Raw genomic sequence first — 19,582 nt, forward strand, 5'->3', positions numbered from 1 at the left:
GAACTGAAAACTGCTGTTCACAAATGCTCTCCATCCAACCTCACTGAGCTCGAGCTGTTTTGCAAGGAGGAATGGGAAAATGGGAAAAAAATTCAGTCTCTCGATGTGCAAAACTGATAGAGACATACCCCAAGCGACTTACAGCTGTAATCGCAGCAAAAGGTGGCGCTACAAAGTATTAACTTAAGGGGGCTGAATAATTTTGCACACCCAATTTTTCAGTTTTTGATTTGTTAAAAAAGTTTGAAATATCCAATAAATGTCGTTCCCCTTCATGATTGTGTCCCACTTGTTGTTGATTCTTCACAAAAAAATACAGTTTTATATCTTTATGTTTGAAGCCTGAAATGTGGCAAAAGGTCGCAAAGTTCAAGGGGGCCGAATACTTTCGCAAGGCACTGTAGCTGGCTGTACTACAGACACCTGTCGTCGTCGTGGGAAAGACTCATTGTTATCTTTTCGTAAAACAACTGGTTTCAGTATAGATCCAATATGGATACCAAGCAGAATCAGAGGGAAATCGATGAGTACCAACAGCTTTATGCTTTGGAGGAACAATATACTCCTTCGTGGAAAGATCAGACCACCTCACAAAATAATTTTAACCCGACAAAAAAAAGTATAGCAGATTCATCTACAGACAAGAACAATTTACTTAGCATTGAGGTAGAGGCTAGTGCTCTGGAATCCATGCAACAATGGAAAAGTTGTGTGAGGAGGTAGCAGGAATGAGGGGGTGTTTGGAGTACAGCCAGAGTGAAATTCTCACGCTCCAAATAGAAAACAAGACTCTCATAGCCAAGGTAAAAATACATGATTCCAACATGTATTGTCTACTCAGGGAAAACAGGGTGATGAAGAAGACGCTACTAGACATACAATGTCGTAGCATTTTCTGGTTTTCCTGAAGACGCATCCAATAATACAGAAGGCGCGATCAGAGAATTTTCATTGAAACTTCCTATAGAGACTGTAAACAAGGTTGCTTTCCACCGAGTACACAGACTTGGAGCTCGGAGCGACAAAACCAAGGGTCCCCAACCGATCATCGCAAAATTTGAACACACCAACAAAAGGAGCTGATCAAAAGCAGAGGCAGGGAACTTAAAGGGACCAAATTCGGTCTCAATGACCAATTTCCAAAGGAGTTAAACAAACGTCATAAGAGACTGTATCCGGTGCAAAGACAACAAAGGGAGGATGGTAGGCGTGCCTTGATCATTGTGGACAAACTCTTTATAGATGGACAGCTATTCCGAGACAGCTCCATCAGACCGTGGCTGTACTAAATTCTACTGGGACTTCAGTTAACATAAAGAATGTATGGGAACTGTTTAAAATATCTGAACATTATGAAGTGGATATGAACACACACGCACTCAACTACAAACTACAACTAAAGCAGTTTCTGGCTAAAGAAACAAGACTAACAAGGGAAATCCATGAACTAATAGTACAGGTAGATAGCAGTAAAAATGATACTACAGAGATACAAAATAAGTTAGAGGAAAAATAAAAAGAACTTGAATTTATTCAAAAACAATCTAATGTAATCTGTTACAAAAATAAAGCAATCTGGATGGAATATGGAGAAAAAAACAAAAAATTCTTCAATACAGGAACGCTAACAAAAATAATTTGCAGAAACTCGTTACTGAAGACGGAGTCATCTATGAGTCTCCGAATTATATTTTAAAAGAGGGATCTAATTATTTTAGGCAGACGTTCTGTTTTCCGTCTCATCCTCTCCCACTGAATGAAGATTACGGTAAGGAATTATTTCCAAATAATATAAAAAATGGAACATTAACAAATGTACAGAAAGATCAGTGCGAAGGCCAAATTACAGAGGAAGAGCTTTTTGAGGCTATTAAATCCTTTCAGACTGGAAAAACCCTAGGGCTTGATGGCATACCGGTAGAGGTTTATCAAGTATTTTTTGATATACTAAAAGCTCCATTGTTAGATTGTTTTAACTACTCCTATAGAAATGGTAGTCTGTCAGTTACTCTGCAGGAAGGTCTGATTTCTATATTATTAAAACAAGACCCAGATGGCAAATATAAAGATCCGGTCTATCTAAAAAACTGGAGGCCCCTTACACTTCAATGTTGTGATGCAAAAATACTAGCAATAGCAAAAGGTATTATTCACCCTGAGCAGACAGGTTTTTTACATGGACGATACATTGGAGATAATATACGACAACTACTAGAAATAATAGAACATCATGAAACATATAAGAAGCCAGGAATGGTATTTATAGCGGATTTTGAAAAGGCATTTGATAAAGTAAGACTGGATTTTATTTATACATTTTTTCAATTTCAGTAATTCTCTTATAAAATGAGTAAAAATAATGTATAGCAACCCCAGGTGTAAAATAGTAAACAACGGCTACTTCTCAGAGAGTTTTGAATTGTCAAGAGGAGTTAAACAAGGGTGTCCGCTGTCACCAAAGCTATTAGTTAGAAATCCAAGGCTTAAAAACAAAGCTGTCCATGTATGTCAATGACTCAAATTGTATGATAACTCCGCAGGCTAGATCCCTGCAATGTCTCATTAATGATCTAGATAACTTTTCTGTACTCTCTGGACTAAAGCCTAATTATGATAAGTGTACAATATTATGTATTGGATCCTTAAAAAATACAACTTTTACATTACCTTGCAGCTTACCTATAAAATGGGCTGATGGTGAAGTAGACATACTCGGTATTCATATCACAAAATATATAAATAAGCTCTCCACATTGAATTTCAATAGAAAACTTGTAAAAACAGACAAGATCCTGCAACCATGGAGAGGTAAATACCTGTCTCTTTATGGAAAATTTGACCCGATTAACTCCATAGTCATGTTTCAGTTTACTCACTTATGGAGCTGCCTACTCCTGATGATCCGTTTTTCAAATCATTTTAGCAAAAAGTATTTTGCTTTATTTGGGAAGCTTAACGGGACAAAATACAATGAGAACATCTACATAATGAATATGAATTTGGTGGTTGAGATTATTAAATATTAAAGCACTAAATTCTCTCCAAAAGCTTCACTCATTCAAAAGTTGTAGTTGACCCCTAAATGGTTCTCAAGTAGATTAATAAGAATCATTGTTTAAAAATTGCCTTTTTGCCTTTGTGCAGTTTGCCATGTCTCATTTTCGACTAATTGAACAAGATATTTTTTTTAAGTATCTGTCTTTTTCAAACAAGCATTGCAGAGCTGGCTACAATTTCAATTTCATCCCCCTGAAAAGATAGAACAAATATTACAACAAATATTATGGCTGAACTCAAATGTGCTGGTTGATAAAATACCTGTACTTAGAGGAAAGATGTTTGAAAAGGGTATTTTGTTCTTAAATGAAATTGTAATGGTAGAGTTATGTCCTTCATGGAGTTATCAGAATTGTACAGGAAGGTTTGCTCAATCCAAGAGTACAACCAATTGACTACAGCATTGCCCCAAAAATGGAGGAGGAGGGTAATAGCAGGAGCTGGTCTGTCTGCCCAATATAAAGGATCAAAACTTGCGGAGGAATACAAATAGCATAAATAGGAAAGTATACCAGTTTCATTTGAGGACCAGGATGTTGACAACTGTGCCATGCAGATTGAAAAATAGTTGGGAAGAGATTTTTGATGTACCGATTCCATGGTACAGGATGTATGAGTTGATATATAAAACAATGCAATATTCAAGACTTCGTGCTTTTCAGCTCAAATTATTATATAGAATTCTTGTCACCAACGAAATTTTGAATATTTGGGGCATAAAGTCACCGAAGCCCTGCAGATTTTGTTGTGAGGATACAGAATCAATCAACCATTTATTTTGGTATTGTCCTCAGGTAGCCTGTCTCAGGTTCAGGAACGGCTGAAAATGCATAGCATTGATCTAAAATTGACTCTAGAAATAGTACTGTTAGGATATCTGGAGAGACCTGTTTAGTCAATTACTAATATACTAATACTCTTAGTAAAAGTATTTATCTTCAACAAGCAATATGTAGATCCTATTCAATTAGATATGTTAAAATTGTACGTTAAACATCATAGCATAGTTGAAAGATATGTTGCTTAGAAACATGAAGGGGGTGGCCAGCAGAGATAATAATACTTTAATGTTACCCCTTCCTTGTGTTTTCTGTAATAAATAATTATTTTTTAAAAAGAGCAGCTGCTCCAAAGCAGCTATACCACAGACACTGCCGGTTAACGCTTGATCTGATTGATTCGAAAGTGATCCTACTGAAACAACAGTTTCACTAAGGAAGGGTGAGGATTGCCCCCTATTGGCCTATTACTGTTACCACATAAACAATTCCCCAAAAGGTCCATCCATCCATTCATACGTACATACGTAGAGGGTATAGTTTGAAAAATACATTTATCATGTTATTGAAGAGTTATTTATTCAAATAAATGTGCAATGCATACAAAAAAACAAAAACAAAGGTACAGTCAATAACACAATAGATAAGAACAATATACAGTGTGTGCAAATGTAGTAAGATTAGGGAGGTAAAGCAATAAATAGGCCATAGTGCAAAATAATTACTATATAGCAATTAAACACTGGAGTGATAGATGCGCAGAAGATGAATGTGCAAGTAGAGATACTGGGGTGCAAAGGAGCAAGAAAAAAAATACAATATGGGGATGAGGTAGTTGGGTGGGCTATTTACAGATGGGCTGTGTATATTGGCAATGATCGGTAAGTTGCTCTGACAGCTGATGCTTAAAGTTAGTGAGGGAGATATAAGACTACAACTTCAGTGATTTTTGCAATTCGTTCCAGTCATTGGCAGCAGAGAACTGGAAGGAAAGTCGGCCAAAGGAGGAGTTGACTTTGGGGATGACCAGTGAAATATACCTGCTGGAGAGTGTGCTACGAGTGGGTGCTGCTATGGTGACCAGTGAGCTGAGATAAGGCGGGGCTTAAAGTGTAACAAATACTGACTAACAAGGTGACTCCAATCAGAGCGCCCAACCTAGTCAACCTCAATGGATAGATAAACCCAAACCCGTAACAGAACCGAAACCCGTAACAGCCAGCATAGGGTATAAAGGTCCAGTATCTTCCCTGATGAGAAAGATATGATGGTTAATTCCATCTCATCATGCATTTTGGTGCTGAAATCATTCAACTTTGATTATAATACAGTATCTGAGTTCATGCTTTCTTCCATTCATGTGAGTCATTATGTCAAGGAGTTGATCTGCCTCAGCTTACTTTAACTTTATCAGTAGTATAGTGTTAAACACTTTGTTATTGTGGAGAGGATTTAGAATTACAACATTCTTTTATTTTATATTTATTTTTGTTGACAATGATGTGTTTATTTTCCCTTAGTACTTCCTGCTCCAGACCAGCTGACTGTTGACTCAGTGGACACCACATCAGCTGCTGTTAGCTGGAGCCAGCCACCAGGATTGAACCAAACCCAACATCATTACCAGATCTCCTACCGCTGTCCAGGGACAGAACCACACATCACTACCACATCTTCACACAGCATCACTCTCTCTGACCTGCAATGTGGTAAACAGTACTTTGTCACTGTCTGCAGTGTGCTGGAAGATGGAAAGCAGAGTCAACTGGTGTCAACAACCCTCACCACAGGTAAGGAAGTACCCTACTAAAATATTATGTTTAATGTCAAAGTTAATTCAACTTTAACTAGTTAAAGATAACTATGAACAAAACATAATGGATGTGTCAACATGGGATGCAAAGGTCCAATATCTTCCCTGACGGGAATTACATGATGATGAATTCCCCAGATCTCATCATGCAGTTTGGTGCTGAAATAATTAATACACGTTTTTATAGTGTCTGAACTCTTGCTTGCTTCCCATTAGTGTGAGTCATTATGTCAAGGAGTTGATCTGCCTCTGCTTGCTTCAACTTTATCAATAGTACAGTGTTAAACACTTGTTATTGTGGAGAGGATTTTTAATGACACCATTATTTTATTTTATATTTAAAGAAATTGGAGTGGCGGCAACAATGTAGCAGCAGCGGACCACCGTTGATAAATGGATACAGCAGAAACCCCTAAATCCAACTTCTGTTGTGACTTCTATTTTTTAGCTTATTTCTTATTTATCTTTCTTAGTACTTCCTGATCCAGACCAGCTGACTGTTCACTCAGTGGACACCACATCAGCTGCTGTTAGCTGGAACCAGTCACCAGGATTGGACCAAACCCAACATCATTACCAGATCTCTTACCACTGTCCAGGGACAGAACAACACATCACTACCACATCTTCATCCAGCATCACTCTCTCTGACCTGAAACCTGCTACTCAGTACTCTGTCACTGTCTGCACTGTGCTGGAAAATGGAAAGAAAAGTCAACTGGTGTCAACAACCCTCACCACAAGTAAGGAAGTACCCTACTTCGGTATTGTGTCTGGTGTCAAACTTTGACTAGTTATCAAAAAGTCTCTTGTAAATTAACAAATCATAATGGATGTGTCAATTTTAAATTCCCCAAAGACAAACAAAATGTCATCGCTCCCAGAAAAGGGAACTAACAAAGATAATCACTTCAACAAACATAAACAGAAAGGGTTTCAAAAGGTTTTCTGAAAGACACCATGGGGGTTCCCACTGAAAGATGGCAAAGCCACTAGTAACGGGTTCTAAAGACACCATGGGGGTTCCCACTGAAAGATGGCAAAGCCACTAGTAACGGGTTCTAAAAGACACCATGGGGGTTCCCACTGAAAGATGGCAAAGCCACTAGTAACGGGTTCTAAAAGACACCATGGGGGTTCCCACTGAAAGATGGCAAAGCCACTAGTAACGGGTTCTAAAACACACCATGGGGGTTCCCACTGAAAGATGGCAAAGCCACTAGTAACGGGTTCTAAAAGACACCATGGGGGTTCCCACTGAAAGATGGCAAAGCCACTAGTAACGGGTTCTAAAACACACCATGGGGGTTCCCACTGAAAGATGGCAAAGACACAAGTAACGGGTTCTAAAAGACACCATGGGGGTTCCCACTGAAAGATGGCAAAGCCACTAGTAAGGGGTTCTAAAGACACCCACCATGGATGCCCACTAAGGTTTACCTCTGAAATGACAAACTAAAAGTAAAACCTACACCAACTCGGGATCTGGAGCAAAAAGGATATGGAGTTAAATAACAGCAGTTTCTGTCTGAATGATGTGACCACCCTAACATGAGGTATAGCTCATCTCTCCATCTGATGCACTGGACCAGCAGCTCTTAAACCCCTGCAGGGCCAGCGGCTCTTAAATACCATCAGGACCAGCGGCTCTTAAATACCATCAGGACCAGCAGCTCTTAAATACCATCAGGACCAGCAGCTCTTATATACCATCAGGACCATTAGCTCTTAAATACCATCAGGGCCAGCAGCTCTTAAATACCAGCTGGGCGAGCACATGTGTTTATTTAAAAGATATGTATATATTTCACCTTTTTTTAACCAGGTAGGCTAGTTGAGAACAAGTTCTCATTTACAACTGCAACATGGCCAAGATAAAGCAAAGCAGTGCAACACAAACCACACAGAGTTTCTCATGGGATAAACAAAGGTACAGTCGAGAGAGAGACGTCATCAGAGCGCACAACAGGACACTGTACCGTTGTTTACATTAAAACTTTTTAAATAAATAGATTTTAATCCGAACTAAAGTTTTTGTTACTACGGATTCCACAACGGCTGGGACTGCAAGCTTGGGTTCCATTTTTGCGTGGATTCCGCGAGTGCTAGCTGGCTGTACTACAGACACCTGTCGTCGTCGGAAAGACTCATTGTTATCTTTTTGTAAAACAACTGGTTTCAGTAAAGATCCAATATGGATACCAAGCAGATCCAGAGGGAAATCGATGAGTACCAACAGCTTTACACTTTGGAGGAACAATATACTCCTTAGTGGAAAGATCCGACAACCTAACAAAATAATTTTAACACGACAAAAAAAAGTAAAACAGATTAATCTACAGACAAGAACAATTTACTTAGCATTGAGGTAGAGGCTAGTGCTCTGGAATCCATGCAACAATGGAAAAGTTGTGTGAGGAGGTAGCAGGGCTGAGGGGGCGTTTGGAGTTCAGCCAGAGTAAAATTCTCACGCGCCAAATAGAAAACAAGACTCTCACAGCCAAGGTAAAAATACACGATTCCAACATGAATTGTCTACTCAGGGAAAACGGGGTGATGAAGAAGACGCTACTAGACATACAATGTCGTAGCATGCGTGAAAATATATTTTTTTCCGGTTTTCCTGTAGACATGGAGCTCGGAGCGACAAGACCAAAGGTCCTCGACCGATCATCGGAAAATTTTAACACACCAACAAAAGGAGCTGATCAAAAGCAGAGGGTGGGAGCTTAAAGGGACCAAATTCGGTCTCAATGACCAATTTCCAAAGGAGTTAATAACCTCTTGAAACTAGGGGGCACTATTTTCATTTTTGGAAGAAGAATGTTCCCAAAGTAAACAGGATATTTTTGTCAGGACAAGATGCTAGAATATGCATATAATTGACAGCTTAGTATAGAAAACACTCTAAAGTTTCCAAAACTGTAAAAATATTGTCTGTGAGTATAACAGAACTGATATTGCAGGCGAAAGCCTGAGAAAAATCCAATCAGGAAGGGACTCTTATTTAGAAAGCTCTGCGTTCCTATGCGTCCCTATTGTGCAGTGAAAGGGATATCAACCAGATTCCTTTTTCCAAGACTTCCCTAATGTGTCTAGTATCACAAGACATAGTTTCAGGCTTTTATTTTGAAAAATGAGCGTGAACAACAACATTGCGTCAGTGGTCAGCTGGTGGCTCTCAGAGTGATTTGTACGTAGTAGACAAAGGAGGCCTTTGAGCCTCTCGCTCCTACTGGGAAGCCAACTGTCCCGGTTGATATATTATCAAATAGATATTTGAAAAACCTTGAGGATTGATTATAAAAAACGTTTGCCATGTTTCTGTCGATATTATGGATCTAATTTGGAATATTTTTCGGCGTTGTCGTGACCGCAGTTTCCTGTGGATTTCTCAACCAAACGTGAAGTACAAACGGAGGTATTTCTGCTATAAAAATAATCTTTATGGGACAAAATGAACATTTGCTCTTTAACTGGGAGTCTCGTGACTGAAAACATCCGAAGCTCATCAAAGGTAAACGATTTAATTTGATTGCTTTTCTGATTTTCGTGACCAAGTTGCCTACTGCTAGCTGGACATAATGCTATGCTAGGCTATCGATAAACTTACACAAATGCTTGTCTTGCTTTGGCTATAAAGCATCATTTCAAAATCTGCGATGACAGGGTGATTAACAAAAGGCTAAGCTGTGTTTCACTATATTTCACTTGTGATTTCATGAATATGAATATTTTCTAGTAATATTTTTTGTCCGTTGCGTTATGCTAATTAGTGTCAGTTGATGACAATTCTCCCGGATCCAGGAGGGGTAGTTCTAAGAGGTTTTAAACAAACGTCGTAAGAGACTGTATCCGTCACAAAGACAACAAAGGATGCATGGTAGGCGTGCAACAAACTCTTTATAGATGGACAACTATTCCGAGACAGCTCCAAAGCACCGTGGCTGAACTAAATTCTACAGGGACTTCAGGTTATGAAAAAAAGAAGGTATGGGAACTGTTTAAAATATCTGAACATTATGAAGTGGATATGAACACACACGCACTCAACTACATGCTTGCTTACACATACAGACTTTTACATTCACACACACACCTGATCTGGCTCTCTTCTCTCACTCTCTCTTTCTCTCCTCTTCTCTCTCTCTCTATTGTCGATAATTAAATGTGTTTTTTGTTTGCCTATCTTTTTTATGTATTTGTCTACAAGTCTATATACAGTGGGGAGAACAAGTATTTGATACACTGCCAATTTTGCAGGTTTTCTACTTACAAAGCATGTAGAGGTCTGTAATTTTTATCATAGGTACACTGCAACTGTGAGAGACGGATTATAAAACAAAAATCCAGAAAATCACATTGTATGATTTCTAGGTAATTAATTTGCATTTTATTGCATGACATAAGTATTTGATCGACCTACCAACCAGTAAGAATTCCGTCTCTCACAGACCTGTTAGTAATTGATACATCAGAAAAGCAGAACTTAATATTTGGTACAGAAGCCTTTGTTTATAATTACAGAGATCATATGTTTATATAGGTTTAGCAAGTAACATTGTTGATTGGGATACCTTTAAATATACCTTCAGGGGACATTCAATTCAATATTCCTCAATAATAAAAAAGCAGTTTCTGGCTAAAGAAACAAGGCTAACAAGGGAAATCCATGAACTAATAGTACAGGTAGATGGCAGTAAAAACGATACTACGAGAAACAAAAATAACTTGAGGAACTTTTTCAAGAACGATCTAATGTAATCTATTACAAAAATAAAGCAAACTGGATGGTATATGGAGAAAAATGCACAAAATTCTTCCTGAATCTCCAATACAGGAACGCTAACAAAAATAATTTGCAGAAACTTGTTACTGAAGACGGAGTCATCTATGATTCTCCGAATTATATTTTAAAAGAGGAATCTAATTATTTTAGGCAGATGTTCTGTTTTCCGTCTCATCCTCTCCCACTGAATGAAGATTACGGTAAGGAATTATTTCCAAATAATATAAAAAACTGAAAATTAACAAATGTACAGAAAGATCAGTGTGAAGGCCAAATTACAGAGGAATACTTTTTTGAGGCTATTAAATCCTTTCAGTCTGGAAAAACCCCAGGGCTTGATGGCATACCGGTAGAGGTATATCAAGTATTTTTTGACATACTAATAGCTCCATTGTTATATTGTTTTAACTACTCCTATAGACATGGTAGTCTGTCAGGTACTCTGCAGGAAGGTCTGATTTCTATATTATTAAAACAAGACCCAGATGGCAAATATAAAGACCCGGTCTATCTAAAAAACTGGAGGCGCCTTACACTTCAATGTTGTGATGCCAAAAAACTAGCAAAATGCATAGCACTCAGAATTTAAAGGGTTTTACCAGGTATTGTTCATCCTGATCAGACAGGTTTTTTACATGGACAATACATTGGAGATGATATACGACAACTACTAGAAATAATATACAGTGCCTTGCGAAAGTATCCGCCCCCCTTGAACTTTGCGACCTTTTGCCACATTTCAGGCTTCAAACATAAAGATATAAAACTGTATTTTTTTTGAAGAATCAACAACAAGTGGGACACAATCAGGAAGTGGAACGACATTTATTGGATATTTCAAACTTTTTTAACAAATCAAAAACTGAAAAATTGGGCGTGCAAAATTATTCAGCCCCCTTAAGTTAATACTTTGTAGCGCCACCTTTTGCTGTGATTACAGCTGTAAGTCGCTTGGGGTATGTCTCTAACAGTTTTGCACATCGAGAGACTGAAATTGTTTCCCATTCCTCCTTGCAAAACAGCTCGAGCTCAGTGCGGTTGGATGGAGAGCATTTGTGAACAGCAGTTTTCAGTTCTTTCCACAGATTCTCCATTGGATTCAGGTCTGGACTTTGACTTGGCCATTCTAACACCTGGATATGTTTATTTTTGAACCATTCCATTGTAGATTTTGCTTTATGTTTTGGATCATTGTCTTGTTGGAAGACAAATCTCCGTCCCAGTCTCAGTCTTTTGCAGACTCCATCAGGTTTTCTTCCAGAATGGTCCTGTATTTGGCTCCATCCATCTTCCCATCAATTTTAACCATCTTCCCTGTCCCTGCTGAAGAAAAGCAGGCCCAAACCATGATGCTGCCACCACCATGTTTGACAGTGGGGATGGTGTGTTCAGGGTGATAAGCTGTGTTTCTTTTACGCCAAACATAATGTTTTGCATTGTTGCCAAAAAGGTCAATTTTGGTTTCATCTGACCAGAGCACCTTCTTCCACATGTTTGGTGTGTCTCCCAGGTGGCTTGTGGAAAACTTTAAACAACACATTTTATGGATATCTTTAAGAAATGGCTTTCTTCTTGCCACTCTTCCATAAAGGCCAGATTTGTGCAATATACGACTGATTGTTGTCCTATGGACAGAGTCTCCCACCTCAGCTGTAGATCTCTGCAGTTCATCCAGAGTGATCATGGGCCTCTTGGCTGCATCTCTGATCAGTCTTCTCCTTGTATGAGCTGAAAGTTTAGAGGGATGGCCAGGTCTTGGTAGATTTGCAGTGATCTGATACTCCTTCCATTTCAATATTATCACTTGCACAGTGCTCCTTGGGATGTTTAAAGCTTGGGAAATCTTTTTGTATCCAAATCCGGCTTTAAACAACAGTATCTCGGACCTGCCTGGTGTGTTCCTTGTTCTTCATGATGCTCTCTGCACTTTTAACGGACCTCTGAGACTATCACAGTGCAGGTGCATTTATACGGAGACTTGATTACACACAGGTGGATTGTATTTATCATCATTAGTCATTTAGGTCAACATTGGATCATTCAGAGATCCTCACTGAACTTCTGGAGAGAGTTTGCTGCACTGAAAGTAAAGGGGCTGAATAATTTTGCACACCCAATTATGCAGTTTTTGATTTGTTAAAAAAGTTTGAAATATCCAATAAATGTCGTTCCACTTCATGATTGTGTCCCACTTGTTGTTGATTCTTCACAAAAAAAATACAGTTTTACATCTTTATGTTTGAAGCCTGAAATGTGGCAAAAGGTCGCAAAGTTCAAGGGGGCCGAATACTTTCGCAAGGCACTGTAACATCATAAAACATACAAGAAGTCAGGAATGGTATTTATAGCGGATTTTGAAAAGGCATTTGATAAAGTAAGACTGAATTGTATTTATAAATTCCTGGATTTTTTCAATTTCGGTAATTCTCTCATAAAATGGGTAAAAAGAATGTATAGCAACCCCAGATGTAAAATAGTAAATAACGGCTACTTCTCAGAGAGTTTTGAATTGTCAAGAGGAGTCAAACAAGGGTGTCCGCTGTCACAATATCTATTCATTATGGCCATCAAAATGCTAGCTATTATAATCAGATCCAATAACAACATTAGAGAATTAGAAAAATCAAGGCTTAAAAACAAAGGTATGCCAATGACTCAAATTTTACTTTAAGTCCGCAAGCTAGATCCCTGCAATGTCTCATTAAAGATCTAGATCACTTTTCTGTACTCTCTGGACTAAAACCTAATTATGAAAAGTGTACAATATTATGTATTGGATCCTTAAAAAATACATATTTTACATTACCTTGCAGCTTACCTATAAAATGGGCTGATGGTGAAGTAGATATAGTCGGTATTCATATCACAAAATATATAAATAAGCTCTCCACAATGAATTTCAATAGAAAACGTGTAAAAATAGACAAGATCCTGCAACCATGGAGAGGTAAATACTTGTCTCTTTATGGAAAATTTGACCCGATTAACTCCATAGTCATGTTTCAGTGTACTCACTTACTTATGGAGCTGCCTACTCCTGATGATCCGTTTTTCAAATCATGTTAGCAAAAAGTAGTTTGCTTTATCTGGGAAGCTTAACGAGACAAAATAAAATGAGAATATCTATATAATGAATTTGAATTCGGTGTTTGAGATGACAGGTAGATTAATAAGAAAAGATCATCCATTGTTTAAAAATTTGCCTTTGTGCAGTTTGCCATGTCTCATTTTCGACTAATTGAACAAGATATTTTTTTTAAGTATCTGTCTTTTTCAAACAAGCATTGCAGAGCTGGCTACAATTTCAATTTCATCCCCCTGAATAGATAGAACAAATATTACAACAAATATTATGGCTGAACTCAAATGTGCTGGTTGATAAAATACCTGTACTTAGAGGAAAGATGTTTGAAAATAGTATTTTGTTCTTAAATGAAATTGTAATGGTAGAGTTATGTCCTTCATGGAGTTATCAGAATTGTACAGGATGGTTTGCTCAATCCAAGAGTACAACCAATTGACTACAGCATTGCCCCAAAAATGGAGGAGGAGGGTAGTAGCAGGAGGAGGTAGGGAGCTGGTCTGTCTGCCCAATATAAAGGATCAAAACTGGCAGAGGAATACAAATAGCATAAATAGGAAAGTATACCAGTTTCATTTGAGGACCAGGATGTTGACAACTGTGCCATACAGATTGAAAAATAGTTGGGAAGAGATTTTTGATGTACCGATTCCATGGTACAGGATGTATGAGTTGATATATAAAACAATGCAATATTCAAGACTTCGTGCTTTTCAGCTCAAATTATTATATAGAATTCTTGTCACCAACAAAATTTTGAATATTTGGGGCATAAAGTCATCGAAGCCCTGCAGATTTTGTTGTGAGGATACAGAATCAATCAACCATTTATTTTGGTATTGTCCTCAGGTAGCCTGTCTCAGGTTCAGGAACGGCTGAAAATGCATAGCATTGATCTAAAATTGACTCTAGAAATAGTACTGTTAGGATATCTGGAGAGACCTGTTTAGTCAATTACTAATATACTAATACTCTTAGTAAAAGTATTTATCTTCAACAAGCAATATGTAGATCCTATTCAATTAGATATGTTAAAATTGTACGTTAAACATCATAGCATAGTTGAAAGATATGTTGCTTAGAAACATGAAGGGGGTGGCCAGCAGAGATAATAATACTTTAATGTTACCCCTTCCTTGTGTTTTCTGTAATAAATAATTATTTTTTAAAAAGAGCAGCTGCTCCAAAGCAGCGATACCACAGACACTGCCGGTTAACGCTTGATCTGATTGATTCGAAAGTGATCCTACTGAAACAACAGTTTCACTAAGGAAGGGTGAGGATTGCCCCCTATTGGCCTATTACTGTTACCACATAAACAATTCCCCAAAAGGTCCATCCATCCATTCATACGTACATACGTAGAGGGTATAGTTTGAAAAATACATTTATCATGTTATTGAAGAGTTATTTATTCAAATAAATGTGCAATGCATACAAAAAAACAAAGGTACAGTCAATAACACAATAGATAAGAACAATATACAGTGTGTGCAAATGTAGTAAGATTAGGGAGGTAAAGCAATAAATAGGCCATAGTGCAAAATAATTACTATATAGCAATTAAACACTGGAGTGATAGATGCGCAGAAGATGAATGTGCAAGTAGAGATACTGGGGTGCAAAGGAGCAAGAAAAAAAATACAATATGGGGATGAGTTAGTTGGGTGGGCTATTTACAGATGGGCTGTGTATATTGGCAATGATCGGTAAGTTGCTCTGACAGCTGATGCTTAAAGTTAGTGAGGGAGATATAAGACTACAACTTCAGTGATTTTTGCAATTCGTTCCAGTCATTGGCAGCAGAGAACTGGAAGGAAAGTCGGCCAAAGGAGGAGTTGACTTTGGGGATGACCAGTGAAATATACCTGCTGGAGAGTGTGCTACGAGTGGGTGCTGCTATGGTGACCAGTGAGCTGAGATAAGGCGGGGCTTAAAGTGTAACAAATACTGACTAACAAGGTGGCTTAAGCATGGATAGATAAACCCAAACCCGTAACAGAACCGAAACCCGTAACAGCCAGCATAGGGTATAAAGGTCCAGTATCTTCCCTGATGAGAAAGATATGATGGTTAATTCCATCTCATCATGCATTTTGGTGCTGAAATCATTCAACTTTGATTATAATACAGTATCTGAGTTCATGCTTTCTTCCATTCATGTGAGTCATTATGTCAAGGAGTTGATCTGCCTCAGCTTACTTTAACTTTACCAGTAGTATAGTGTTAAACACTTTGTTATTGTGGAGAGGATTTAGAATTACAACATTCTTTTATTTTATATTTATTTTTGTTGACAATGATGTGTTTATTTTCCCTTAGTACTTCCTGCTCCAGACCAGCTGACTGTTGACTCAGTGGACACCACATCAGCTGCTGTTAGCTGGAGCCAGCCACCAGGATTGAACCAAACCCAACATCATTACCAGATCTCCTACCGCTGTCCAGAGACAGAACCACACATCACTACCACATCTTCACACAGCATCACTCTCTCTGACCTGCAATGTGGTAAACAGTACTTTGTCACTGTCTGCAGTGTGCTGGAAGATGGAAAGCAGAGTCAACTGGTGTCAACAACCCTCACCACAAGTAAGGAAGTACCCTACTAAAGAATTATGTTTAGTGTCAAAGTTGATTAAACTTTAAATACCATCAGGGCCAGCGGCTCTTGAATACCAGCAGGGCCAGCAGCTCTTAAATACCAGCAGGACCAGCAGCTCCTAACTACCAGCAGCTCTTAAATACCATCAGGGCCCGGTAACTCTTAAAAACCAGCAGCTCTTAAATACCAGCACGGCCAGCAGCTCTAAAATACCAGCAGCTCTTAAATACCATCAGGGCCAGCAGCTCTTAAATATCATCAGGACCAGCAGCTCTTAAATACCATTAGGACCAGCAGCTCTTAAATACCCGCAGGGCCAGCAGCTCTTACAGTGGGGCAAAAAAGTATTTAGTCAGCCACCAATTGTGCAAGTTCTCCCACTTAAAAAGATGAGAGATGCCTGTAATTTTCATCATAGGTACACTTCAACTATGACAGACAAAATAAGAAAAAAAATCCAGAAAATCACATTGTAGGATTTTTAATGAATTTAATTTCAAATTATGGTGGAAAATAAGTATTTGGTCACCTTCAAACAAGCAAGATTTCTGGCTCTCACAGACCTGTAACTTCCTCTTAAAGAGGCTCCTCTGTCCTCCACTCGTTACCTGTATTAATGGCACCTGTTTGAACTTGTTATCAGTATAAAAGACACCTGTCCACAACCTCAAACAGTCACACTCCAAACTCCACTCTAGCCAAGACCAAAGAGCTGTCAAAGGACACCAGAAACAAAATTGTAGACCTGCACCAGGCTGGGAAGACTGAATCTGCAATAGGTAAGCAGCTTGGTTTGAAGAAATCAACTGTGGGAGCAATTATTAGGAAATGGAAGACATACAAGACCACTGATAATCTCCCTCGATCTGGGGCTCCACGCAAGATCTCACCCCGTGGGGTCAAAATGATCACAAGAACGGTGAGCAAAAATCCCAGAACCACCTGCAGAGACCTGCGACCAAAGTAACAAAGCCTACCATCAGTAACACACTACGCCGCCAGGGACTCAAATCCTGCAGTGCCAGACGTGTCCCCCTGCTTAAGCCAGTACATGTCCAGGCCCGTCTGAAGTTTGCTAGAGAGCATTTGGATGATCCAGAAGAAGATTGGGAGAATGTCATATGGTCAGATGAAACCAAAATATAACTTTTTGGTAAAAACTCAACTCGTCGTGTTTGGAGGACAAAGAATGCTGAGTTGCATCCAAATAACACCATACCTACAGTGAAACATTGGGGTGGAAACATCATGCTTTGGGGCTATTTTTCTGCAAAGGGACCAGGACTACTGATCCGTGTAAAGGAAAGAATGAATGGGGCCATGTATCGTGAGATTTTGAGTGAAAACCTCCTTCCATCAGCAAGGGCATTGAAGATGAAACGTGGCTGGGTCTTTCAGCATGACAATGATCCCTAACACACCGCCCGGTCAACGAAGGAGTGGCTTCGTAAGAAGCATTTCAAGGTCCTGGAGTGGCCTAGCCAGTCTCCAGATCTCAACCCCATAGAACACCTTTGGAGGGAGTTGGAAGTCCGTGTTGACCAGCAACAGCCCCAAAACATCACTGCTCAAGAGGAGATCTGCATGGAGCAATGGGCCAAAATACCAGCAACAGTGTGTGAAAATCTTGTGAACGTTTGACCTCTGTCATTGCCAACAAAGCGTATATAACAAAGTATTGAGATAAACTTTTGTAGGTGACCAAATACTTTTTTTCCACCATCATTTGCAAATACATTAATTAAAAATCCTACAACGTGATTTTCTGGATTTTTATATTTTTATATTTTTGTAGGTAAAATACATTCCAAAAAATTAACACTGGCTGTTGTTGACAAGCATATTCAGTTCATATACAGATATGATATTAATTCTGTGATTGAAATTATGACCCCATCTTCAGTAGCCTATTCCAGCAGGCTATTGGGAAACACAAGCAGTTCTTACCTCGAAATCGCCTCGCTATTTATGTTAAATGCATTTGTCTTAATTTAAACTAAGCAAGCTGATAAATTGTTCAGGTTTGCATCTCGCCTATATCTTGTCTAGTCTACTGTAGACAATCTGAAATGAGATGTAGACCTATCAGGGGCTATAGGCTACCTGCCTTTATCAAAACTAACCGTGACAAAATGTAATTGCAACCATAAACCCAGATTGTAGTCTGTAGCCTATGCCTATTGAAATGACAAGTCAATCTCATAAATGGGCCATTTACAATGGTTAGTAGTTTTAACATCTGGCACCAAATAACAGCACAATTGCCAGAAAATAGCCTAATGTAATTTTTTTATGTTCATCCAAGTGTTTCTTACTGAGAGATTTTGAATCTTCTGTCCAACTTTCATCACTCAAACTCTCCTGTCAGATTTATCTATAGTTATGCACATGCACAAAGGAGATTTATTTACAATTATAAACCTATTTGAGCCCTGAATGCTGATTGGGTGAAAGCTGTGGTTTAATTAAGCAATAAGGCCTGAGCAGGTATGGTATATGGCCAATATACCACGGCTAAGGGCTGTTCTTACACACAACACAATGCGGAACCACACAGTTTATAACTGACCACTTACCACGGGTATTACAAAGCATTACTTCGTACTGTTCTAATTATGTTGGAAACCAGTTTATAATAGTAATAAGGCACCCCTGGTGTTTGTGGTATATGGCCAATATACCACGGCTAACGGCTGTATCCAGGCATTGTGTCATGCTTAAGAACAGCCCTTAGCCTTCTTTCCACATATTCAAATTCCTTTATTATTTCATGTCATAGCTTGCAACAATTTATATTTAGAGGAAACCCGAATTTTGGGATTATAAACTCAGCAAAAAAATAATCCCTTTTTCAGGATCCTTTCAAGATAATTCGTAAAAATCCAAATCACTTCACAGATCTTCATTGTAAAGGGTTTAAACAATGTTTCCCATGCTTGTTCAATGAACCATAAACAATTAATGAACATGCACCTGTAGAACGGTCATTAAGACACTAACAGCTTACAGACGGTAGGCAATTAAGGTCACAGTTATGAAAATTTAGGACAATAAAGAGGCCTCTAAAAAACACAAAAATAAAGATTCCCAGAGTCCCTGCTCATCTGCGTGAATGTTCCTTAGGCATGCTGCAAGGAGGCATGAGGACTGCAGATGTGGCCAGGGCAATACATTGCAATGTTTGTACTGTGAGACTCCGAGGACAGCGCTACAGGGAGACAGGACGGACAGCTGATAGTCCCCGTAGTGGCAGACCACTTGTAACAATACCTGCACAGGATCGATACATCCAAACATCACACCTGCGGGACAGGTACAGGATGGCAACAACAACTGCCCAATTAACACCAAGAACGCACAATCCCTCCATCAGTGCTCAGACTTGTCCGCAATAGGCTGAGAGAGGCAGGTCCTCACCAGATATCACCTGCAACAACGTCGCCTATGGGCACAAACC

The 19,582-nt window shown here is 38.9% G+C and overlaps 1 protein-coding gene across 14 annotated transcripts in view; it reads left to right on the top strand.

Annotated features, from left to right (window-relative positions):
• The window catches only part of LOC110534594 (fibronectin), a 272,449-nt gene that overhangs the window by 108,563 nt on the left and 144,304 nt on the right, over window positions 1-19,582 (top strand). For 13 of the 14 annotated variants that reach the window (XM_036934025.1, XM_036934023.1, XM_036934032.1 and 10 more), the window contains 3 exons: window positions 5,357-5,626; window positions 6,123-6,392; window positions 15,843-16,112. In XM_036934025.1, coding sequence (XP_036789920.1) covers window positions 5,357-5,626; window positions 6,123-6,392; window positions 15,843-16,112 — 810 coding nt within the window. The remainder of the gene's footprint in view (window positions 1-5,356; window positions 5,627-6,122; window positions 6,393-15,842; window positions 16,113-19,582) is intronic. The other variant, XM_036934033.1, reaches the window with a different exon arrangement.

This window comes from Oncorhynchus mykiss, chromosome 10 (genome assembly GCF_013265735.2).
Source record: "Oncorhynchus mykiss isolate Arlee chromosome 10, USDA_OmykA_1.1, whole genome shotgun sequence".
NCBI classification, from domain to species: Eukaryota; Metazoa; Chordata; class Actinopteri; order Salmoniformes; family Salmonidae; genus Oncorhynchus; species Oncorhynchus mykiss.